The 25,897-nt window shown below is 47.8% G+C and overlaps 1 protein-coding gene across 1 annotated transcript; it reads left to right on the top strand.

Annotated features, from left to right (window-relative positions):
• Nucleotides 1-1,175: 1,175 nt before the first annotated feature.
• On the top strand, nt 1,176-25,459 carry SYT8 (synaptotagmin 8). The gene is made up of 9 exons (XM_034770444.1): nt 1,176-1,365; nt 11,055-11,186; nt 13,185-13,342; nt 14,270-14,365; nt 15,048-15,215; nt 16,528-16,695; nt 19,427-19,544; nt 20,636-20,769; nt 21,878-25,459. The coding sequence occupies exons 2-9, from the start codon at nt 11,072-11,074 to the stop codon at nt 22,109-22,111; spliced, it is 1,191 nt and encodes a 396-aa protein (XP_034626335.1). The 5' UTR covers nt 1,176-1,365; nt 11,055-11,071; the 3' UTR covers nt 22,112-25,459.
• Nucleotides 25,460-25,897: the final 438 nt, after the last annotated feature.

Raw genomic sequence — 25,897 nt, 5'->3', positions numbered from 1 at the left:
AAACCATGAAGCTGGTAGCACTCGGGCTTCGGGCAGCCCCTATGCCTCCGGACCCTGCGCCCCCGGCCGGACACTTCTCCTCCCCGGCTCCAGCTGCTCTGCTCCTCCCCGGACTCAGACTTCAGCTCTGTTTAAGAGCCAAGCTGCCCAAGCCAGCACTACTGGCTTCAGGTAGCCCCCCTTGCCTCCGGACCCCGAGCCGCTGGCTGGGCACTTCTCCTCCCCGGCTCCAGCTGCTTTGCTCTGGCGGTGCAGGGTCTGGAGGCACGGGGGCTGCCCAAAGCTGGTAGTGCTCGGGCAGCTTGGCTCTTAAACAGAGCCGAAGTCTGAGTCCGGGGAGGAGCAGAGCAGCCGCGGGAGAGGAAGTGCCCGGCCGGTATTTTTTCCGGACATGTTCGGCTTTTTGGCAATTCCCCCCGGACGGGGGTTTGATTGCCGAAAAGCCGGACATGTCCGGGAAAAACAGGACGTATGGTAACCCTAGACAATGGGAGCTGTGGGGGCGGCACTAGGGGCAGGGACAGCGTGTGGAGCGGAGCCCCCTGGCTGCCCCAAGCATAGGAGCTGTAGGGGAGACATGCCGCTGCTTCCGGGAGCCGTGCGGAGCAGCCTCCGACCCTGCTCCCCGATTGGAGCGCCGGAGTGGGGCAAGTCTCAGACCCTGCTCCCCAGTGGGAGCTTGAGGGATGGATTAAAATGGCTGGTGGGCCGAATCCGGGTCGCAGGCCGTAGTTTGCCCACCCCTGTTGTACACAGTGGTGTAGAAATGCTGGCTGTGGGGTAGCTACCAATGACTCCTGCTCCAAACTTCCCCAGTGAGGAGAAGCCTATAGCAAGTGGCTTTAACAGAAGGTGGGGGTGTCAAGTGTGCTGAGGTGGGTCAAAATAAGGAAGATCATTAACACCAAATTTAATTAAGCTTCCCACTTCAGAGGTTGCTGTCCCCCTGATGCAAACAAGCAGCAGAGTAACAATACCTGTTGCCTCCAGTTTCTTCAGCCTGTTAGCTTGTGCCCAGGCAGAGAGAGTCTCTTGATTTTGCTTCCTGGTCCCACTGGGAGTTCCCTCAGTGGCTTTTTTTGTGTGCAGGTGAATAGGTTAATGCCTGAGGTGGGGCTTCCTAGAGCCTTTCCAATCGGTCTAGTTTCTCAGCTCGCAAAGAAGAATTTCCTGTTTGGGCTGCACTGTACAGAGACACGGTGATCCCTGCTGTGAGCCACCAGCTCTGTGTGCTGAGCTGAGGGCTAATGGGCCCCACAACAATGGGTCCTTTTCAGATTCTGAGGTAGGGAGAGGAATCAATAGACCCAGGAGAAGGGCTCAGCTGCTGCTAAGGTGGGAAAAAGGGAGGCTGGAAACAAAGAGGTAAGTGGTTTCCTTCCCCTTATATAGCCCCTACTTGCTTATCTGATACAAAATGACTGGCCAAATTCCACTCTGTGTGCAACCCCATTGACTTCTATAGGAGCTGTAACCTAGATCCCAGTCTGCCCTCAAGCTCAGATGTATCTCCCTCAGTGATAATGAGTATCTCTCTCCTGGGAAATCCCAGAACGAAGCCAAGTTTTATTCTGTACAATCAGCTTAGTGCCCGGTGGCTTCGGTATATTCATTCTTGTGCACAGCATTCATTTCCTGCCCATTAGGGGATGGCTGGAGGGGCTTGTCTGCAGAATGTTAAGCGTTCAAAGGCTAGTGGGCAAATATGGATTTTTGCTAGTTTCAGCTCTATTGTTTACTGCAGTCACCCACAGAATAAGCAGAATTGTTCATTGTCCAACTTTGGTGGTCAGAATAAAGGTATTTCCTGTATATTTATTCTGTCTCTGATCAAATGCACTGCAAAGCAAATAGTACTGTTGTACAACGATGGTGTAGCACCTTCCATCTTGATGGGACCCAAAGTTCTTTACAGACAAAATACATACAGCTCTGTTGAAATGCAGCCATCTCGCCGACTGGCAGGCCAATAACTATCTAGCATGCAGCATACTGCCTGATGGGGTTGAGGGGAGAGGAGATTTGGGGAAAGGAAATCAGTTCCACGCTTGACTTCTATGCAAACTATTGAGGGAAGTTGTATAAAGTCTAGTATAAAGTTAGCCATTTGAGGAAAGATTTCAGAAATATGTGCTATGACATGACCTTTTATGTGTCACTGCATATTTTATATATCATGGGGCCAGATTCTGCCCGGGCATAAATCAGCATAGCTACAGATTAGAACTACCCCATTTTTCACCAGCTGACAATCTGGTCATTGAAAGCAAAGATTCTGGGCCAAATCCTTGGGTGGGCCCATAATACACACAGCACAACTCAGGGAGAGTGGAAGTGGGTGAAGACGTCCATAAGAGCAAGCTACAGCAGTCTGAAGGTGGCTTCGATTTACACCATCTACCCATGGTGCTAAGGGGCCATTCCAGCACCTGGGGATCACTGTGGGATAGGGACACCAGGACTATGCCTCCTTTTCCACATGACCAGAAGTGGGGGCAGTGTACGAATTGTTATGGCAACTTGCCCCCTGAAGATCCCCTGTAGACAAGAGAAGTCTTCAAGTAACCAGTTAAGCCAGCTTTAGGGCTGCTTTGAACTGCCAGAGCAGCACAAATCAGCTGGAAGGTGCAGAAGGTTCGGGGCCTGTCTATGGAGAATGAAAACCCATAGGGGGCTTCTATTTGCTAGTCTTGCCAGGGGATCTACTCCATTATATCATGGCAGGAAGCAACCTGCTCAAATCAGAGAAAATCCGACCGATACTCTTTAGTTACTCGTACAACTTGGCCATTAATGCCTAATGAAGCATTTAGGCCACATAATTCTCTGATTTTTTTCTGTTTGTGAATGCTCCACAAACAAATTGTGATTTTCTCCAGTTTTCGTGAGCAGTTTTATTGCAAGTGTTCAATCTTCAAATTCATTCTTCCCGGACTGGACACATAGTACTTTCCTGTTACCTACTCAGATTCATGGGCTGAGATTGGGGAGGGGGGGGCATGTAGAGGTGTTGCCCCCCAAACTGTATACCAGAGGTTTTCAAACTGTGGGGCGAGCCCTCTGTAGGAGGGCACGGAAGAACGTTGGGGGTGGGGGGTGAGCGGCGACACCAGATGGCTCAGGCCAGCCCCGCACGACAGGGCTGCTCGGGCTGGCCAGCCCCACACAGCGGAGCTTGGGGAGAGAGTGCCATCTCCGCCCTGACTCACTCATTAAGTACACTGTAATTTAAATACCACTAAATTGATAAATCTGGAAGTTAGACCTATACCTAATATTAATAGTAATAAGCCCCCTGCCCTCCCAAATATAGGAATCATACTATGCCTATGCTTGGATTGTATTGTACAAATGCACATAACTGTGAATTCTTAGTTTGATTTCAGTAAATATTCTTCAATTTTTTTGCTTAACATTCCCTGTTTCACCAGAAACTTTGCCAGGATCATAATTGTTAATTATTTGTATTACAGTAGCTCTGAGATAGAGACCCCATAAAGGTAGGTGTTGTACAAGTACATACGAGACAGACCCTGCGCAAAGAGCTTACAATCTAATAGACAAGTCAGACAACATGTGGGAGAAAGAGAGAATGATTGTCTCTGTTACAGACTGGGACCTGAGACTGAGAGAGATTGAATGACTTGCTCAAGGTCACACAGGAGGTCTGTGGCAGAGAGGAGAACTGACCCAAGATATCCTGGGTCATCATCCAGAGCCTCAAATGCAAGACCACCCAGGAAACTCATTTGTTAGACTATTCATGGAAAATAAACACAGAAAAGCCTGCAGCGTTAGCTGAAATGAGTGCAAATAGTTGAGAAAATATTAGCAGAAAATATTTTGCAGTATTCACTCATCTTTAGTTACTAGCCAGTCAAAAACTATCTTTAAGTATTTATTTGCTTGTGTGGTTTTTGGGGAAAAGAATCTTCCTTGATGGGCTGATGTTTGCTCGCTCCTACTTGTTCACCTGACTGGATAGGGTATCCGATATTTACCCTGGGCCAGCCCCTCAGCTGATGTAAATCAGCATAGCTCCCTGGAGGTCCATTGAAAAGCTACTGATTTACACCAGCTGAGGATCTGGTTTAGTATGTATTTGCACCAATACCAATATTGCACCATCCAATCTCTAGATCTCTTTGGAACTCAACTTTGTTGGGGGGAGAGCAGTCCCTCCCCATCAAAATCTCAGAGCTAACTGCACCTGCACTTCTTGTGGGTCCGCCCCTGTTATATTAAAGGATGTGAAAGACCCCCCTAATGTGAACCTACAATCTACCAAGATGGCCTAGGTATAAAAAGCTCTGGCACCACCATCAGTGATCCATATTGCACAGCTTTCTGCTTCCTTCCACCGTAACCACTGTCTTCCACACGACCAACCTAAACTGGAACAACCATAGCTCAAATGAACACTTCCAACTGGATAGCAGCGTTCCCCATCCCCAGAGATCCTCCCATACAAACAAGCCAGGATGGAAGGGCCTGCGACTGCCTTATAAAGCTCAGAGATTTATCCCTTCTTTCTACCAGAACAGCAGAACCCCTCCAGCTCTGTACTAACTTTCTCCTGCAGAAAGAGTATTGCAGTGGAAAATACTGGGGCAGGATATTTCTTTCACCTAATAGCAGTAACTGGGACTGAAGTCAGTGGCAGTTGCTCAGATGCGGTGGAAAAAGAATGGGGCCCTGGGATTTGAAGCATAAAGAGGGAGCAGAGAAGTAAAAGGTAGCTAAAATGTCTTGCTTCTCAGTTCTTCCTGCTTGAGGGGAAATTGAGAAAGCTGACCAGCTCTGCTAATGCACCAGGGCTAATCCCTGCCCCATTACACACACAGATTGACAACATGTGACTAGCTGTTTTTGATCGATGTTAAGCCTCAGAAAATCAACCTGGTATCCTAGCTATCAAACACAAGACAGCCCATCACCGGCTTTCTATATATAGGGACAGGCCCTCAGCTGTGCTAATTAGCAGAGCACCATCGAAGGGAATGTTGATGGGCTGACACCAATTGAGGAGCTGTCCCTGTATATAAAAGTCAGCATCTCTCCACTCATGTCAGTGGTGTGATGCTAATTGACACCAGCGGAGGAGCTGACCCATAATGTTAATAGAGCCCTTGGGTTACAGAAGGTGTTGGGAGGAGAATAGCACCAGAAACCAATTTTCTGCAATGTTTAGTAATTAGGTGCCTGGAGAGACTTCTTGGGGAGGTGGCCTTGGGACACTAATCTCTGACCTTTAACAACACCTAGTAAAGCAGGAGCGTTGCCAGGCAATTAACAGGCAGGGAAAGAGCTGCTGCGGACACCTGGTTCCCACCTTTGTGTGTACACACACCCACACGTTAATCTGCGACAGGCTCACACCCATTCTCGGGCTGAACGTCACTCGAGGGTGTGTAGCCAGGCATAAATGTTGCATTCGTGGTAGATGAAGTGTGGTCCTCGGAAGAAAGCTGTCCCGGGCCTGGAGGAGTTGGGTGCTAGAGAAGGAAAGGTGAAAAAGGATAACAACAGGGGAGCCAGCAAGTTCCCCACACAGCCCTTCCCCTGAATCTCAGTACTGTCCTGCAGCCAACGCATTAAAACTTCTGTGGCATTTTTAGAATGAGCAGGGGTGTTAGTCCCTGCTGTCCTTACCAAATCCCCTTGCGGTTTCAGTTGGATACCTTGTTCTTCACCTCCTATCCTAAACTGTTGTGTAGTGTTCAGGGCCGGCTCTGGCTTTCTGGCCGCCCCAAGCAAAAAAACCCCAAAAAAACCAAAACAAAAAAACCTGCAGCGGCTGGAACAGCAAAGCAAAAAAAACCCAAAAACCCTGCGGCGCAGCCGGAGTGCGGGTGCAGGGGGACTCCCTTCCCTGCAGATGTGCCCCGGCTAGCGGGGGAGTGGGAGGGAGCGGGGAGAGAGAAAAGGGGGGTGGCCAGGGCTTCAGCGGGGTGCTGCAACGCGGCCCCTCCTACTGTGCCCCCTGCCGGGAGGGCCCCGCACTGCTCCGGTCGGCTGGGAGGGAAAGACGCGGGCTGCCCTGCTGGGCTTGCTGCAGGGCACTCCCGTCCTCCATGCCGATGCCCCCTACAGGGCGGCTGGAGCAGAACAACAACAACACCCCCCCCCCCCCCAAAAACAAAACAAAACAAAACAAAAGCGGCCGTGCCGCCCTAGGATTGGGCAGAATGCCGCCTCCTACAAGCTGCTGCCCCAAGCACCAGTTTGCTCGGCTGGTGCCTGGAGCCGGCCCTGGTAGTGTTGTTGTGTGCTGTTTAGCAGCTGCCGTATTTCCACCCCAGAGGTGGAGGATGAGATCCTTTAGCTCCCTCAAAGGAGTGTCGTAGAGCTAATTTTATATCATGCTTTGAGATCTGGTGAATGATGATACAGAAGTATCTGTGGTCTCTTCCTTCTCTTACTTTATTGTTTTCTACCATTGAGCCTCAGCCATTTGAGCATGAGTTTTCCTTCCCTCCTTCCCATTTCTAAGGCTCCTGCCAATAAACAGTAAGACAGTCTGCCTGGTGAACGTGGCAGTGCATAGATGCAGACCATGAGCCTGATTCTCATATACACACAGGCCCTTTTAAACCACTCTGGCAGTGATGTAATGTACTCTGACTTTACGGCCCCTCTTTGCTGCCAGAGCAATATAAAGGGGCCACAATATAAATGAGAACTAGGCCCTGTGTGTGTGTGTGTGTGTGGTGTGTGTGTGTATGTATGTATAGAGCATGTGTGTGTGGATTTGTAGCTATCCATTACGTGTGAATGTATTTGTAAGTGTATGTCTATATTGATATGTGCTTGTGTGACAGTAGTTAAGTGTCTATTCTTACTATATGCATGTCTGTATGTGTACATTCAGTATATACAATATGTGCATACGTGTGTAGGTCCGTGTGGGTGCATGTTTACATCTAGAGTAAGTATCTCTGAGTCTCTGATCACATGCCTGTCCTTGTGCATGCTGGCATTTGTGTGTGCCTGTTTGTGCATGAACTGGATACTATGAATTTGATAAAATCCACATCATTCAGTGCAGTGGGCCATTTTTCCTGACGCTCTGTTCCGGATGCCAGCGGAGAGTTATCACTGTTTGTTCGCCGTAGCTATCTCGAGGGCGTGGCACATGCCAAAGATCCATTTGTTCCATGTGTATAGGAGGAACCAGCTTATTGTCCCACAACTTGTATATTCCTAGGGTTAGATTGTGACTCAAGCACACAGCCCTGAGCAAGGGGTGAGGCCAAAGCTGCATCAACCAGGGAGTAGCCCCAGGAGCCATTTTGCCTCAGAGACTCCCCTTTGAGTTCCAATGCTTCCTTCTTGCTCTCCAGGAGTAGGAATTTACCTTACCATCAGTAAAGTCCTACTTACCCCAAGCTGGCTCAATGAGTAGGGAGTTGGAGCCAAGGTTATGCTTGTTCCTCACCCTTCCTTGCTCCACGAGGGAGTACGCAGGCAAATAACCTTGCTTACTACTACATGCCTGTAACAATCTTGGGGTTCATTAAATAACAAGCCAGTGAATGAGAAAGGAATAAAACTTTAATAAAACAAACTGGAGAGCTTCTGTAGTGAGCTGCGGCCCACAGCCATGTGGTCCCTGCCACCCTCCCTAGGTACATCTCCAAATTCCCACACTCACAACACTATCGCTTATGAGAGAGCATCTCCAAATCACAATCTTTCATAAACATATCTCTACAATACCTGGACCCAGTATCTTGCTGCCTTAGGCATAGGGGTGTACGTGGCATTTTTGTTCCCTCGTCTGGATGCGTGGTCTGAGCACAGTTCAGAAATTTGGGCATCACTATAGACGTCTATTATGCGGCAAAGGCAGTAGAAATTCCTGCACTATAGAAAGTGTGAATGGGAATATATTTCTAATCTGACAGTTTACACACAGTTTCAGGGGGGAAATGCACACAATTAGAAACCCAATGTTCTTTACCTGGGGTACTGAACACACCATATTGGATTATTAAAAGTGCAAGACCATTAAAAATCTAATTTGCTTTGCACCATTTTTATGGATTCTCTTTTTGCATTTCATGAAGCTTAGAGGGACATAACTGCACAGGTTACTTTCACTTTTGTTTACAGTTTTCACTTTCTAATTCACAGCACTAGCAGCCGGTTAGGGTCGCTGTAACTGCAGGGGAATATTTAAATTAAAGAGAGTTTTTTCACTGAAGTTAAAACAAAATTAATTAAAGTACTTTCTAATGGCTGCTTTGGAGTAATTTTAGTTCAGACAAATGTGTGCTCGGGATTCTAAAATGCCTTTCTTCAGCACTGAATAGAGTCCGTTCTTTGTTCTGCCCGCCGGATGTTTGGAAATTTACATGGGATTTTCAAAAGTGCTCAGTGTTAGCAGAACTCTGATCTCAGTTGGGGCCTCTAGATACTACTATGCTGCAAGTTATAATAGCCTTGAATTTAATTAAATCCTTAGTTGAGGTTTGTGAATCACTTTGAAAACAAAAAGCTCTGTGTGCATTTATTACTGTTATGAAACATTCTCACCAAAACTCAGCCAAGGGAAGTTTCTCTTTAGGAATATTCTCTACCCATGACTTGTCTCTTTGCTGAGTGGCAGTGTGGTAGGCAATATACACTTGCATTTTCTCATTAAATGCAGACATGCTCACATTCAGCAAGTGGCTGCTGGGAGCCAAGGTAAATAGGCACATACTTTGCAGTGTCCATCACATCAGTCTGGCGTGGCATTGAGTAATATTATTCCAGGGAGGAGATCCACACACCTGGCTTTGATTATTGACTGGCCAACACCCAGCATGTTCATGGACGGGTGTTGCGCACTCTTCCTTGGGAGAAGGGCCTTGTATATTGTAATTGTGTAAACATTCCTAGTAATAATACTAATAATACCTAGAGCTTTTCAGCAGCAGATCTCAAAGCACTTTACAAAGGTCAGAATCATTATCCCCCTTTTCCAGATGGTGAAACTGAGGCACAGAGATGAAGTAACTTGCCCAATGTCACCCAGCAGGGCAGTAGCAGAGCCAGGAATAGACCAGGTCTCCTGACTCCCAGTCCAGTGCTCCATCCACTAGCACACACTGCCTTCTGCTGAAGTCCCTACTAAGGACTTCTCTGATTGCTGACTCACTATCACAGCAATTTTTCCTTTTGCTTCCCACTCAGACAACATTAGGCCAGATTGTGACCCCTTTGTGCACAACGCTGAGCTATTATTCATGGTTACCCCCAGGGGAGACAGTATGGTCAAATAGCTATTGCACTGGCCCAGGAGACAGGAAAAGTGTGTCACTTTTCTTCTCTGTGCTTCTGTTTCTCCCATTCTTTGTCTGTTTTGTCTATTTAGACTGTAAGGTGTTTGGGCTTGGGACTGTCTCTCACTCTGTGTATGTAAAAGGCCTAGCACGAGGCCCTGATCTTGGTGGCGCCTCTAGGTGCTATAGTCATATAAATAATTGAAGTCAATGGGACTAGTTGTGTGAGTTACTGCTCAGCTGAGTAATGGGGCCTGTACCATTGTTAGCACCCTCACGTACACATATCCCAAACCTCTCTTCTCCTTGTTGATTCGTTTAATAATAAATTTCTTCCTGTTAATTCTGAAAAAAAGGCTGATGTGTGGTTCCTGGACATTCATGGATGACACAACTCTTCTTTCTTTCCACCTGTCCATGCTGTAATGTCCCACTGGCCATATGACTGTGTCTCCATGCTGGTGGGTGCCAGATGCAATGCTCTCATAGAACAGCGGTAATGCAGTCATGGCCTAGAGTTTAAGGATCCAATACTAGATGCTATGGTGCACTTCTATAAAGGTAATGAGATGCTATCCCAGTGCTGGAGGCTGTGATTAACATAGCAGAGGTGAAGATGCAGTCATGTCTCAGGGCTGGATGCTCCCAGATCCTGCACAGCATCATAACGAAGATGGTGTATTATGATGCAGTTCTTAGTGTCTAGTGTGCTCCAAGTTTACTAACGTGCTGTAGTTTCAGTTGGACACAGTGTTCTCCACTTCCTGTGCTCAACTGCAGTGTGGAGTTACAGCCTGCTTCTAATCCTCTTTTACGTTCCACCCCAGAGGGGGTTGCATTTCAGTGAGTGAAAACAGAGGTCTGTCTGTGTGGTTTGTAACACCTCCCAAACATGTTGGAATCCTTAGGGACATATGGGTACCCTATAAATGCAAGGGGCCCATGATTCTCTATGCAGAGTTGGGCACTCCATGCATGGATCACTGACTTTCCACTATCTTCCCCACCATTGCTTCATGTGGATATTCATTTGCCCCATGAATGGAATTCAGGAGCAGGGCTGGGGAAGAAAGAGAATGGAGCAGGAGAGAAACTGCTCTCTGTGGGATCATCTATTACCAACTGCGGGTCCCCTCTGAGGCTGCTACTGAGTCAGGGGATCCAGCCAATGCAAGCGCAACTCCTGCTCCAGCCATGCTGCCACAGGGAGAGGTCAGTGCCAAATGGCTCCTGTTTCTGTGGAGAAGGAAGTTCCTTTCCTCCTGGATCCTTGACATTTGTAGGGTTGGGAGGGAGCATGAACTCCTACACCTCCAGCTCCTCAAATCTCTCCCACCTGAGGCGATGGTTGCAGGTAAGCGCCATGAGGGTGAATGGAGCTTTCATCCTCCCTGTCCCTTTCCCAGTAGTTTCTCTGCAGGAGACGACTGTCACATTACATAGAATCACAGTATTTCTTAAATAGGAGGCATTTATTAAAGAAAAGCACAGATGACAGACACAATCAAACAGACTTCCGCATAGCTTGAGTCCCAGCTTTGTCTCTGTTGCTTATCAGGGACTACAACCTGTCTGGAATTCTGTCCAGCACACAGAGACACCTAGTGGTTGAATATTATAATGCAAATTAACACGTTATTACAGAGGCGATCTGGTCCAAGCTACTCATATTTTACTATGTTTGTTTCATGTATTATATGTATTTACTCTTACTGGAGTCCGGGATTGGAGAGACAAACAGTGCAAAGGAAATTAATTTCCCATTTATCGTGTTTGTTTCTTCAGGTTGCCCACACCTACTCATGGCTAACAAAATGAGTTCAGACATCACTACTGCCCCCAGTGCCCTCACGACAACCGCTGCTCTGACTACTGCCAAGCCTGGCTTCATCGATGGCATTATTAACAAAATACCTTGTGAGTAAATTAAAGGTGGCAGAGTGGGCACAAGTGTTGGGTTCATCAGGGATTAATTTATTTGCTGAATTCATCGTGAGTCAACCATGCTTCCTCTTGGACTTACCCTTGATCTCACAGATGGCTGCCACCAGCCAAAGCTCCATGGCTGCCCCTATAAGCTTTAAAACCCTCAGCTCCCCCGAACCTCTGCCAGCAGCAGCCAGGGAGGGAGGGAGGTGAACCCTGCAGACTGAGGACACTGCTCCTGGCCTCAGAGCCTAGTGGTCCCTTCTCCCAACCAGCTCCTTTGCCTTTTTCACCCCTCCAGCTCCACTTCATGGTGACCTGAAGTGAAAACTCAAAGACAGGATGACTTGATGTGATGTCCTTAGGACCAAGTTCGAATGGGGGCTCCCATAGCCACTGGGCACCTTAGAAAGAGCAACGAAGAAAGGGGAGATTTAGGAAATGACAGCGCCACCTAGTGGCACCACAGTTTAAGGTTGTGTTCAGCTGTACGGTATAAGCATGGTGCCAGGGGCTTGGCCAAGGGAGGGCCTGAAATTCTGTGGCCTGATTCCTGGATTGTGCTGCACTCCAGTGGCAGTTTCTGATACATTTTTAAAATGTAGGTAGCTCTTAAATCTAAAAATGACTCGTACAATCAGCATAGTGTTTATTTTGGGGTGGCAGGAGGAGGTGTTTAGCTGGATGTTTCTGATAGAACGATCAGCCAGGAAAGAGTGAACAATGCGGCCATGGAAACTGGTATCTTTAGGTTTCAGATCTAACAGTCTAGTGAGATGAACACAGTGGTTCATGGCTGTCGGAGAGCGATTGTTCCAGGCTGTCTCCGGACTCCTGGAGGCAATAGTGCAGCGGTTACATCCGGTTATGTTCTGTACCTTTAGTTTTTTCAGCCATGAACATTTTTTTTCCAAAGTGAAAGTTTGTATTTTGCGGCAAATTCCTGCATCAAGGGAGTGAACTCCCAGGCCAGTTCAATTGCTGCAGAACTGCAGGCGAAACGCGACCATGAGTACAAGAGCTTAGCAAAGCCAATCTTCAGAACAAAGAACAGATATAGCTCATCTGGGAGCCCACATATTAACCTGTAAATAAATATGAATTCCCACAGCTACAATGCTGGTTCTGTCACGCTGACCTGCACTGATTCCTCAAACAGAGGCACCTCTGCCACCAAAATGACACATCATTTAATTTGGGCATAAGCTTTCGTGAGTAAAAACCTCACTTCTTCGGAGGTTTTTACTCACGAAAGCTTATGCCCAAATAAATCTGTTAGTCTTTAAGGTGCCACCAGACTCTTTGTTGTTTTTGTAGATACAGACTAACACGGCTACCCCCTGGCTACCCCCTGGCTACCCCCTGATACTTGACATCATTTAATGATGGCTGGGAACATAACATATATCACTGCCGGATCTGAATTCACAACCCCTTTACTACTTCTTATTCTCTTCCAAGCCCATGATGATCAGGAAGCACATAAAGGAACCTGCCGGGATGTAAGCAGGTGGGATTTAAAGGACATGGCAGTGTTTGTGCAGGATGTGACACTTAATCCATCTCCATGGGGTTATTCCCCGCCTCCCCATCCCGACAGCTAGGATCTTAGGCACAGGGAAGATAAGGCCAGACTTTTCAGATGGGTGTGCCAAGCGTTGGACAATTCATTAATCCATATTCCAGCACGTCAGTCAGAGTGGCCTCATTTTCAGAAGTGCTGATCACACACAGCTCTGAGTTAGGTCAGGGGGAGTTGCAAAAGCTCAACATCTCTGAAAATCAGACCACTTTTATTTAGGTGCCTAAATGTGGATGTAGGTGCCTAAAGTCCACCATTTGGGCCTTAAGTGATATGCCCAGGGCTCAGATGATAACTCAGGAGTCCTGATAACATTCTCTCCCTAGAAACAGGGATTATCTAGACAGGCATGCCATAAAAAGTGATCTAACCCCATTTATTTCTCTGTTTCCAAAACGGTGCAACAGTACCCAAATGGGCCCTCATCGCCATTGCAGTCGCGGCAGGCCTTCTCCTCATCCTCTTCCTCATCTGCATCATCAAGTGCTGCTGTTGTAAGAAGAAGCACAAGAAGAAGGAGAAACTCAACTTGCAAAACATCAATGGCTCGACCACTGCCAGCCTGGTATGCTCCTCCCATTGCCCCTCCTCCGCCTTACTCCACAGCTGGTAGATGCACTCAGAAGCAGCAGCATGTTCTACTGAGCTGAGTGACAAGGCTGGAGAGCCAAGAACTTACGGGTTTTGCCATGGAATCATAGAATCATAGAATATCAGGGTTGGAAGGGACCTCAGGAGGTCATCTAGTCCAACCCCCTGCTCAAAGCAGGACCAATCCCCAACTGGGGCAGCTTCTGTTCAGAAACGACCTCAAGCTAAATTAGCAATGTGTGCTGCAGGCCAGAATGAGGATGGTTTAGCACAGATGTGTATGGAGAACTTCCCCAGCACCTGTCTGTCTGATGACTTTATGGTTCTAGTTAGTGCTATGAGTTACCCATTTTCATGAGCTCCAAATTAATCAGATATGGAAACAGAGGAAGAAAAATGGAAGTACAGGATGCAGTCTGTCTTTGAGTCTGGGAGCAGCCAGCACGAGAGAGATCTATGTGTAGTGTGGCAGAATAAGACATACCAGTGTCCCTTTTTGGACTACGGGGGCTTATTGATGGAGCCTTGCATAATCCTGAGGCTGTCCTGATTTTTGTTTGCTTGGTTCACTTCAGTGTGGCCGGTCTTCAGATTCATATTCCCAGAATGTAATAGGGATCCTTTCATCATTTGTCACAATCTAAACATGACTTCACAACAGTGACCTCCAGGACTGCAGCACATTGCAGTACAGTGTAATGAGCTTGGGGTTCACTCTTATCTGTTCAGGAAGGAGCAAGCAGCTTGGGCTGGCAGCATCATCTCTGGAATATGGGGACATGGTTAGAGAACTGCATTGTTGCCCCTAGTCTCCAGCCATGGAGAAATCCCAAAGATCCCAGTCTTGAACCTTCATTAGCATTATTATTTTGGAAGACATTCTGCTGCTTTCTTGCTGTAGGTCCAGCCAGATATGGAAGATTTGGAGTCTGGACTCGAGAACGAGAAGCGAGGAAGGCTGCAGTATTCCCTGGAGTATAACTTCCGTAGCCAGGAGGTAGGATGAGCTACCTAGTACTGATGGAAGTGGCAGGAAATGCCTTTTTTTTGCATGGTCAGATTCTCCTCCTTCACCGCATTCCAAACCCTCTCCTTTCAGAGCAGGGCCGGCTCCAGGCACCAGCGAAGGAAGCTGGTGCCTGGGGCGGCCAATAGAAAGAGCCGGCACTCCGTCCAGTATTGGGGTGGCACGTCCGGGTCTCCGGTGGCAATTCGGCAGCGGGTCCTTCATTCCCCTTCTTCTTCTTTGGCGGCACTTCGGCAGCAGCTCAATCGGGTTTTCCCTTTTTTTTTTTCCTTCGCCGCTTGGGGCGGCAAAAAAGCTGGAGCCGGCCCTGTTTCAGAGCCAGCTCTGCATCTTTTCCCCTTGCCCATCACATTTTCCATGCCCACACCAGCCAGTCAGCATGCTGATCCTCTGCTGTGCACACAGCTCCAGTTCCTCCCCTAAAGCTGTGGGCACAGCTGCAGATACTAAATAGGTCCTAGCCCGCCAGTTGGCCATCAGGGTCCCTTCTGCCTTCTTGGCCACTGATCAGCACCCCAACAAAAAGCACCCCAGCCGTGCTTTTCTGTGTCCAGTTGCAACAGACTTTGCCTACAGCCACCTGGAAAGTTGCAAAGCCGAGCCAGCTCTCCTTCCTTACATGGAATAACCTTTTGCTGTTGATATTTTTCAGATGAAGGTTGGAGTGAAGCAGGCAGCAGATTTAAAGGCCATGGACAGCGGGGGGACCTCTGACCCATACGTTATTGTCTACCTAACATCTGATATGAGGAAGAAGTATGAAAGCAAGGTTTACCGGAAGACGTTGAACCCTGTCTTCAATGAGACCTTCACCTTCCAGGTGAGAAACGCTCTCAGCTACTCCCTCTCATCCACATTGCTGCTGTACGTTGCTCTTGACTCACTGCTTGTGAGCTGAGAGCAGACATCAAATAGCTAGTGCTGATCCTGCACAGCGCAGATACAGAGTGTGGCATGTACGAGAGCAAGGCAAACAAGTGAGCAGGAGGAGGACATGATCCTGTTAGTGAGAGCAAAATCCTTCTGCTTTGTGGCAGGAATAGGGCCAAGGAGGAGAGACGCAGAAGACAGATTTCTCCTCAGGCCCATCCATTCTTATCCACATGTCCCCCTTTTATGCCCTGTATTCTTGAGAATAAAGAAAGAGGGTCTGAGATTTTCTTACATTTATACTTACACCTTTTCCCCCGTCACTGGGCGGCTCTGTCACTATCCAGTGTGCCACACTGCCTGGTCTGTTTCTGGCTCTCTTAACCACCAACACACACCAGATTGTTACCCTTTTACCACGTGGCTATTTATTCTTCACTTACACAGTATAACTGAATGCATTGCAGGCTTATACAGTGAGAGGAGACTTCTACACAACCATCTCTCCTCAGCTCAGGCTCACCCTCTGAGCTTCCCCCTAGCTCCTGTTCCTCCCACTTACATCTTCCCTGTTACTGAGCCAAATTACCTCCTTAGTCCAGCAATTACCACCCAAGGGTCATTAATCCCCAGCAGAAACTGACAAATTGGCTTTAATGAAGCCTGTACTTTTCCCTGTGTTGCAGCAACCAGGGTGCTACTAATAGTGCTCTCTCACACTCCCCTCCATTGCCCTCCCTGAATCCCTCACTCATGTGTGTGCTGCAGCACAATCAGTTTGCTCTCCCGGTTGTGCAGCACCATACACACACACACCTGCAGGAGTAAAGCTTTGGTCTCTTGTACAAACACAGCTGTGTCCTGCCAGTTTCTTCTGCTGAGTCTGAGTGGGAAATGGGAACTTGTCACCTCTCAGTGGTCCCTCCTGCAAATGATCCCAGCAACAAATCTTCTCTCCTTCCTTTGGTTTCCAGGACCCAGGGGTCCTTCCTGCTCAGGGCTTCAGGCCAGCAGAGTAGCGTGTTGGGAATCCTAGCGCTGAATGACCATGGAGGCTGACTCTCACTTTGGGAGAGGAGGAGGGCCTGCCCAGGCCCAGATGTGCCTTCAGCGCAAGGGGAAATGGAGTGGCAATGGAGTGAGGGAAGCTCTGTTACATCTCTGCTGCCCCAGACTCACGAGACGGAGCTCCAACAGAAGAGCACGACAGTGGTATTGTTAACTCCCACACTGCAATTCCTTTCTCGTCTCCTCCCGGACAGATTCCCCAGGCGGAGATGTCCGAGTCCACCCTGGTGATGCAGATCTACGACTTCAACCGCTTTGCCAAACACGACATCATCGGCGAGGTCCGGCTGCCTCTGGGCGACTTTGATCTGCAGCATGTGATTGAGCAGTGGCAAGAGCTCACCGCTGCCAGTAAGATGGAGGTAGGTATCCAAGGCAAACCCTGGAATGAGGGGAGCAGCAAGTGGGCAAAGGGAAACCGAACCAGTGGCAAAATATCTCACAGATCTCCCCATGGAAGTCTTGATTCCACCACTTTCACTCGTGTTGAGCAGCACTTCCCTCATCAGTAAGTACTTCTGCTGAAGTCCCCCGGGCTAGGACTGTTGCAGCCCTTACTCAATTGCACAGGGGCGCAAAGCCTGCCTGGTTGCTCAGATTTCCCCTCCAGACATGGCGAGGAGAGCAGAGGCTACTCCCTCCGCATGCCTTGCAATGAGCCAATAAGTGAGGAAGGGATGGAAAGGGGTGAAGAGTGGGAGAAGCCGGAATGGATGGCCGGGATTGTGGGTAGTAAACTGCTCCATGAGCCTGGGTGAAATAACTCGCTCCTCCCCCAAAGGAGTAGGAAAAGCACATTTGTAGCTGGAATATTTGCCAAAAACAAACGTTGAGTTGCTCTGATTGATATATAACCAGAGAACTGCAACTTCTGCTGAGATGGTTGGTTACAGAAGCAGGATGGCTAAGCCAAGCAGTCAAAAGTCATGAGTCAGCAACCCCGCCCCCACCATCATTCATGGCCTGACTTCAAAATCATGAGATTTTTCAAAATAATAAACATTGGGTTCTTTTTATTTGTCTTGCTTTTTGAGCCATTAAGGCTCACATTTTCAAGCTTTCCTCTATAGTCATGAGGGCCAGAAGACTAGACCTGTACTTTTAAAAAGTTGTTTGTTTGAAAATGGAAATTCTCTTATAATGACAGAAGTCCAGGAGCTGGGGTTTTAAGAAAAGCACCAAATATTATGAGACTCATAATATAAATCACAAGAATTGGCAATGCTGTCTAGTCATGTGGAATTGTTTCTATTCTCTGGTTGGATGAAATGCTACTAACCAAAACAGTGTGAAATGCAAATGTTGAAGATGACAGTCAAATCTACAGTTCAAAATTCATGCCATGCTGGTTATTCACTGTAAATTATACCACTTATGTAATTAGAGTTACATAAAATAGTTACATAAGTTATGCAAATGAGTCCCATCAGTTACAGCATGAACTATAGTTTGTAGCTTTGGTTGTAATACTCCTAATTAACAACTAGAAGTTTGCTATTAATTTTGTCTAGTTATAAAACTGGACAGTTTCTTGGTGTGTCTGAAGATTATTTGCAAATGGGGGGGGGCGGGAAGGTAAAATTCAGTGAATACAAGATTAATTGTAAATTATTTATTCACCTGATAAAAATCCACAATGAAGTGAGTAGCAGATCCGATCAAAAATTTGCAAATTTGTCAACATTTCAACAAAAAACTGGGACAGTATTTTCAATGACATTTCCATGAAAATATTGTCCCACTTTTCAACCTGTATAGCTGGTCAAAGTGTTGAAAAATAGGCAATTTCATCAAAATTTCAACAAAAAAGAGACAACATTTTCAACGAACTTTGCCCCCAGAGGAACGTGGCCTTTGATGAACTGTGACTTGCAACGTATGAGGCTATCATTCCACACTAGAGCAGATCAGAAAACGGGACATCATTTAAACAAACGTTTTCACATTTTCACCCATTCGTTTTATGCAATTTCAACCAAAAATTTTTGTTTGAAATTTCAAATTTGGAAGTTTTCTCCCACTTCTAACCCCCCTGAGTGTGAGATGTAACCTGTGTCCTTACTGTTGTGGTCATGTCCTGTGGCATCCTTCTAGGAGAATTGATTAAATGCAGGAATAAGATGTTGCATTCACAGGCCAGTTCCTTTGTGTATCCACAGGACAGGTGCAGCAGAGGCAGTGATGGAGAGCACTAGCCTTAGTCACCCTAACCCTGGACAGGGGACAACGGAAGCCCTACCACCCTGAGGCCTATCCCTAGTCTCCCCTTAGGAACGGAACACTGGCCCGGGGGGATTCCTCCCTTTAGTATCACTAATCCTAGCCCTGGGGGCCCCTCCCCTTAGTAATGCTAACCCTAGCCTGGGGAATCTTAACCTGATACCAGGGACCCCTACCCTTAGTATCCCTAACTTTAACGTGGGAATCCCTACGAGCCCCAGGCCAAACCCTAGCCCAGAAAAGCCTACCCTTAATAACCTTACTCTACCCTAGGGAGCCCTACTCTCAGTAACCTTAACCGTAGCCTGGAGAGGCCTACTTTTAGAAACCCTAACCCTAGCCTGGGGAGCCCTACAATTAGTAACTCTCACCCTAGCTCAGGGAGCCCTACCTGTCCCAGGCATAACACTAGCCTGGAAAGGCCCACCCTTAGTAACCCTAACCGTAGCCTGTGGAGTCTGACCAGCCCCAGACCTAACCTGACCCAAGAGGGCTCCACCTTTGGTAAAACTAACACTAGCTTGGGCAGTGCTACTGGACCCAGATCTGATCCTAGCTAGTGAACCTTAGTAACCCTAACTCTACTCTGGGAAGCCCTACCAGCCTCATGCATAATCCTAGTCCAGAGAAGCTTACCCTTTGTAACTCTAAGCCTACCTTGAAGTTCCCTACTGGCCACAGACCTTACCCTACCCTGGAGATCCCTACCCTTGGTAACCCTATCCCTACCCTTGGAGTCCTACTGGCCCAAAGGCTAACCCTAGTCCATAGAGGCCCACTGGCCCCTGGCATTGGCTGGGTTGGCTATATTGCTCTGATCTTGTCATCAAGCATTCACTGATCACTTCTCTTTTGACTTTGTGTTTCTAACAGCAAGAGCGCCTTGGGGAGATCTGTTTCTCACTCCGATACATCCCCAGCACCAGCAAGCTCACTGTGGTGATCTTGGAAGCCAAGAAGCTCAAGAGGATGGACTCAAGTGGATTATCAGGTAAGGAGGAAGGGCCCACAATGATTGTACAGTGTGGGATTCGGGAGTGTGGGGCACACAAGGAAGGACACACCATGATGCTGCATTGACAGATAAGCTCCAACTAGACAGGTTCTCCTTAAACACAGGTCTCTCTCTGCCCCAGCACAATTCAGGCTTGACTCCTATTGCTATAATGGGAGTGGAGATAAGACAGACAGAAATACAGAAGGCACCAACAGTATGAGTTGTGGATTCAAATTCAGCCTCAGGTGATGGGGAAGAATGAGTTTGATTGTCTAGTTCCAGTTTCCAACACCATATATTTGCAAGAGAGATAAGGGGTGAGGTAATATTTTTTTATTGGATCCACTTCTGCTGATGAAAAAGGTCACCCACCTTGTCTCTCTAATATCCTAGGACCAACATGGCTACAACAACACTGCAAACATAGATCTGTAACACAGTTTGGCAAAAGCTTGTACAATAGGCAACTTCTGCGTTTGTCTTCAGGAGAAGGGCTCTGGGGGCCCCCAAACAGTGTGTGTGGGGACTTTGTGTCTGTGGGTGGAAAGGGCTCAGGATAGACCTCCTCTGTGTGTATAGGGCTGTGTTTAAACTAGGAACCCCCTAGCATATGAGGTTAGAAGCCCCATGCCCTATGCCTCTCCTTTGCGTCTATCCCTCTTCCTCATTTTGCCCCATCACAACCATTGTGAGGAGTAGCAGGAAGGGCTGCAAGTTGGGATTCAGGTGCATTGGCAGAGCTGTGTGGAATTGCAGGAGATATCACAGATCAGGACTGAGGTTGATTAGCTGAATTGTGGGGGAAGCCCAGGGCTGGGAAAGCAGGGGTTTCTGCAGGTCAGGGCCGAGGTGCACTGGCAAGGCCGTGGGCTACAACAGCAGTGGGCCCTCTAGATCAGGACCGAGGTGCATTGGCAAAGCCATGCAGAGGCCAGTTCCCAGGAAAGCTAGCAGAATTCTGAAAGCCAATGTTCCACGAAGCTGTTTCATGGGCGAGCTGCGGAGATCTTTGCGCCAAGGGATAGCATTAATGATACTGGTTGGCCATGCCCTCCACTCCTTCCTACGTTCTCTTTGTTTCTCAGACCCCTTCGTCAAAGTGCAGCTTATCTTGAACAAGAAGAAATGGAAGAAGAAGAAGACAGGTGTGAAGAAGAGCACTTTAAGCCCCTACTTCAATGAGGCGTTTACTTTTGACGTGTCTTTCAACCAGATCCAGGTAGGTTTCCCCAGCCAGGGAGAGCATTCGGTAACAGACACGCACTGCTAGCAATGAACCCAAGGTCACTGGCTGTGAAGTGGCTGCTATAACTGAGAGTGCTAACAAAAAAAATAGTCCTGTTGGTGCCATGAGCTGCCATTGTGATGGTGGCTTAGCCTTGCTCTGTTGTTCTGCCAGGCTAAGGGAAATGAAGTGGTGTCTCCTACAATACAGGGGTCTCCTGCAATACAGACAGACATGGAGTTTGGAACTCAGGGAGGTGAAGGGTTTGAGTGGGGCCAGGGGGGGTGAGTGGCTTTCAGGTGCTGCCTCCTCTTGGCTGATGTTGTCATCCTCAGAGGAAATCCGTCACCCTGGATTTACACTGGGGACGTGTAGGGGACCTTGCTGATTGCATTTTTCATTGCAGACCCAGATACTGTATTTCTCACACTTTTCTGTAGCACAGATGGGAGCAGGGGAGTGGTCAGGACGTAATGGAAAGGAATGGGGAGCATCCCAGAGTGGGTTCTCCCTCTCCATGGTGTGACCATGACCCTCCCAGCCAAACCGCCAAGCCCTTCCCTTTCCAGGGGATAAGCCAAATCCCAAATAAAAGTTCAGACTTTGTTTTCAAGAAGAGGTGGGGATGCATGCCAGTCAGTCAGTCTGTCCAATCAGCCCATCCCCAGTCATGGCTGGCTTCTTCCTCCTTTTATACAGGGCCACTAAGCATGTAGGGTTAACAAACCCAGCTGCATCTGCTCTACAGTAGCCACTTAACCCTTCCCTGACTGATTTTATACACACTCCTGCAGAGGCCTACATGCCTCTCCATAGGCAGCCCCAGTCAACATGCTCAGGGGCTAGTGGTACATTTTAGGAGACAGAGAACATACCCCTCACAGAGACAAGGGATTAAAACATTTTACAACGGCATCCCTATGGGAAAATCACCCTTCTCTCTCTAGCCATGCTCCCTCATTTTCTTTTCCTCTGAATCCTTTTGTCCACCCGCTTCTTCTGCTTCCTTTTCTATCTGCCCCCTATTGTCTTTATTCTCCCTTTCCATGCATCCCCTCCTTCCTTCTCTCTCTCACCTGTTCCATTTGTGCCTTCCCTCCAGAACATCGACTTGGTGATTTCGGTCTGGGATCATGACAAGGTGACCAAGAACCAACAGATCGGCAAGGTGTTCCTGGGCTGCAGAGCCACGGGCAACCAGCTGCGCCACTGGTCAGACATGCTGGCCAATCCCCGCCGACCCATCGCCCAGTGGCACAACCTGCAGCCGGTAGAAGAAGTGGACAATGCCCTGGGGCTGAAATCCCACTTCAAGCTGCCTCTGCCTGGCAAATAAAGGGAGGCTTCTATCTCTCTCTCTCTCCACTTGGGATCATAAAGAACCTGAGACAATGGGCATGCTTGGATGGATGGTCTGGAGTGCCAAGGAAAGGCAAGAAGTGCCCGGGCTGGGAGAGTTGGGGGGATTTTGCTATGAAGAATCTGTATCGATTAGATTTGTAGCCAAAATATAAGTGAGCAAGAACCAAGTTCCTCAGGCCATGTTGGGAACTGGTCACTCATGCATATGGCACCTTAGGCTAATGACAAGAACTTTGAGAGCCCCAGAACCTACAATCTATCTCCAGCATAAATATCCTCTGCTTCGAGCCAGTGGAGGGAACTGCGGGGAACATGTCTTTGTGCTAAATTTTGTGGTTGGGAGTTGACGCAGAGACATGTATACCTAAGGCAGGGTGGGTGGGGATCTGGAAACAGCCTGGCCTCGGGTGAGGAGGGGGATACTGGCGATGTACGGATACATGGAGTGGGTTATTTCCACCATGACTAGGAGAGAGAAATACATGCGACTGAAAATAATGCAGTAGCGACACTTCCTTTGACACAAACCTGCACAATAACAACAATGCAGTTCAATGGACTGGCAAGATTTTTGCACACGCCAAAGATGCTGAGACATGGCAGGCTAGGGAAAGACGTGATGTCAAGGAGTCTGATCTTCAAATTGAGGGGAAGAAGGACAGACTTGCAGTCAAGGCACTGGAGCCCTGGGTTAAATTCTCTGCTCTGCTACAGGCTTCCAGTGGACTTTAGGCATGTCACCTAATCTCTCAATGGGAATACCAGGGCTGCCCCACATCCCAGGAGTGCTGTGGGGCACCCACTTTGACACAATGGTCATGGGGCTATGTACCTAGTTAGACAGACCTCCTGCAAAGATCCCACCCTCAGTTCTAGGAGCCACTTCACAGCCAGTGAGCTTGGTGTGTGTCCATTACGGTGTGCTCTCCCTGCCTGGTTGGATGTTGCTGCTGTATTTAACACGGATTAACTCCCCTTGATTGCAGCATATAGACACTGACAGGCTCCTCTAGTACTTCTGAGCCTTCCTCTTATTGAGCGTGAGAAGCCCCCTCTCTGTGGGAGTGCAGTGGGGCGCACTGTGCTATTCAGTCCATAGCCCCGGTGAAAAATGTGGCCGAGGGCTGCTTCAACGCTGTAGACAAGCTTCATTATTGCTGTGGTGAGGTGGATCGTGTGGACCAGGAAAGTTGGGGGCTTGGTGGGAAATACTGAGAGGTTGGGCAGGGAAAAGCCTCCCTCAAAACATGCTGGGAAGTGGATTCCCTCCCACGGTAGCTTCTGCTTAAAAACAAAAATCAGCTGTTTTAGCTGACAAAACAGCACTGGCCGGGATTCCCTGCACACACCTGAGACCCTCTAGCTGGTGCTTCAGTACAGACCAGTCTCACTCCATCAGCTCACCTGCTTGCATCTGAATGAGGAAAGACACCTGGGTTAGCTCAGACTAGAGAGAAAACTGCTAAGGGTGCAGTGCTGCGTCCTCGGGGACATATCTCTCCTGGTCCTTGAGTTTGCATTTCAAGGGGCCATTCATTCTGGGGATTTTTAAGGGGTTCTTTGTTTTAGATTAAGACCTTAGGTGAGTTTTACCCTGATGCCGTGGAGCACCTCTGCCTGCCTTTGCCAGCCAGGGCTTCTATTGGGAGAAGACGGAATTGGCCAGGTGTCAAACCGCATCTTGGCAAAAACTGTGGGGAACACTGAATACACTCTTACTCTCGGTGCATGTAGTGCCTAGCACAATGGGGCCCCCATCTTGGCTGGGGCTGCTAAGGGCCTCCATAATATGAATAATTCTTAATTATAATAATTAAAAAAATCCCTGTGCTAGAAAAACAGAGGTACAGAGCAATAAAATCCCGAATGTTAAAACAGTTCACTCTGCCTGCTCTGCTGTGGAGAAAGCCATCTGGCCACATGTTTTCCTGGTGCAGCTCTGTTGACCTCAGTGGGTTTACACTAGTAGTTCTTATTGTAACCAAAGGGAATCAGGAACATAGGTCAATGGAATTTGTCCTCCTAACCCCCATAGGCACTTTTGAAAATCTCACAGTAAACAGTTTAAGGAGTCAGATCATTGTAAATGATAAGTGAGAGAATTTAAAACAGAACAGTTAAATATCATATCCTCCTTTACTGATCTGCCATGCCAAATACTAAGAGGACAGGATTTTGGGCCAGATCCTTGGCTGGTCTAAATCAGCATCACTCCAGTGACATCAGTCAGTGGAGGATCTGGTCCCTGTAGCAGCTGTTGATGTTGCTGACTCCTAAAGTGCACTCTCCACTCCTTGTCTGGCTCTAGGTTTCTGTGGTCTGGCATCAGGTGCTGCTGCAGAAAGAACCCACAACTTGGGGCTGATCACCTGGGAGGTGGCCTTGCAAAGTAAGCACAGCATCCATGTCTGCCATTGGAGACTGTCTCCAGACCTACACAACCTTCAGGTGACTGGTGTCCTTACCAATACCAGCATCCTGCAGGTTACATGAAAGCAGCCTTTGAATTGTTTGTGGAGGTTTGTGATGGCTATTGTTCTGTCATGTCCTGAGAAGCCAGAGTGCTTTTGTTTCTAGATAGGTAACAGGCCTGCCCTGAAGGATCCTCCAGTGCTGGGGTAAATCAGGGCTGTACTTTTGCAGCCCTAATTTGGACTAGGGCTGGGTGGCCCTGATCATGGAAGCAAAGCTAATTTTTTAGTTGATTTCCTAATTCTGCAAGGCACTCAGATGCCACGGACATCGGTGAGGAATAAGATTCTAAAGAGAATAAATGTTCTCCATCTCCAGCTAGCCAGTGGCTGGCCCTAGCAGAGCCTGCTGATTACTGAGTGCTAATTGGGCTCCAGGTTTGATTCTCCAGCAAAAATTAGAGCAGCCTTCAGGCTGCTCCAAACTATGCCAAGGACTGTTCCAGTAGCCTGTGTTAGCAGGACACAGACACACCATGGCCACCTTCCCTTTTCTCTGGTCACACCCCTGTGCTGGGGGCCAGGGTTGGGGGTTGGCATGGCAGCTATTACAATGGCTCTACACCATCTGGGTATTTCCCTATGAAGGAGGAATCTTTTAGGTACCTGATCCTGCACTGTACTGCCAGAGCAGAGCAGAATAGCTGTAGCACATTAGAAAATTGAAGCCATCATCTCTGAACTTGGTCCCAAAAGTGTAAGGGAGTTTTAAGTGAGTCTAATTTACACCAACATCACATATTGCCTCTGATTTTGGCTCTTTGTTTCTTATGGAGAAAGACCTGCAGGGACAAGCAACTTGCTTGCCTTCGGGGAGGACAGAACTGAAGACATTAAAGTCTTTGATTTATAGGAGAAGAAAATTAATCTTAAATTATCTGGAGCTCCACTGAATGGCTAGCAGAGAGTTAAACAAATACCAACAGCGTGTGAAAAGCTGAGAAAAAACATAATAGAGATTAATAACCTGAACTTGACTAAAAAAAACATTGTCCAGGATCCTTAATAAATGTTCTGAGTTTAATGCTACTTATTATTGAACAAGCTGGAAAAAAACGAGACGATCATTCTGAAATTGATGCAGCAAGTAGAGTGAGGCCTATAGTGGGCAAATGGAATATAGTGAGTACATTTAATGAACTAAAGGGTAAAATAAATCAGCTGAGAAATGCCTGTAGAACGGACATGCAGAAAATTAAAGCCTCAGGCTTAAGACGCGATAGACTGGACTGTACGAAAGGTAACATTTATAAATGGATGCAGAGTTCAGAATTCATCTCAGGGAGTGG

The sequence above is a fragment of the Trachemys scripta genome, chromosome 4 (assembly GCF_013100865.1).
Source record: "Trachemys scripta elegans isolate TJP31775 chromosome 4, CAS_Tse_1.0, whole genome shotgun sequence".
Taxonomy (NCBI): Eukaryota; Metazoa; Chordata; order Testudines; family Emydidae; genus Trachemys; species Trachemys scripta.
This window is presented reverse-complemented; position numbering and strand designations above follow the sequence as displayed.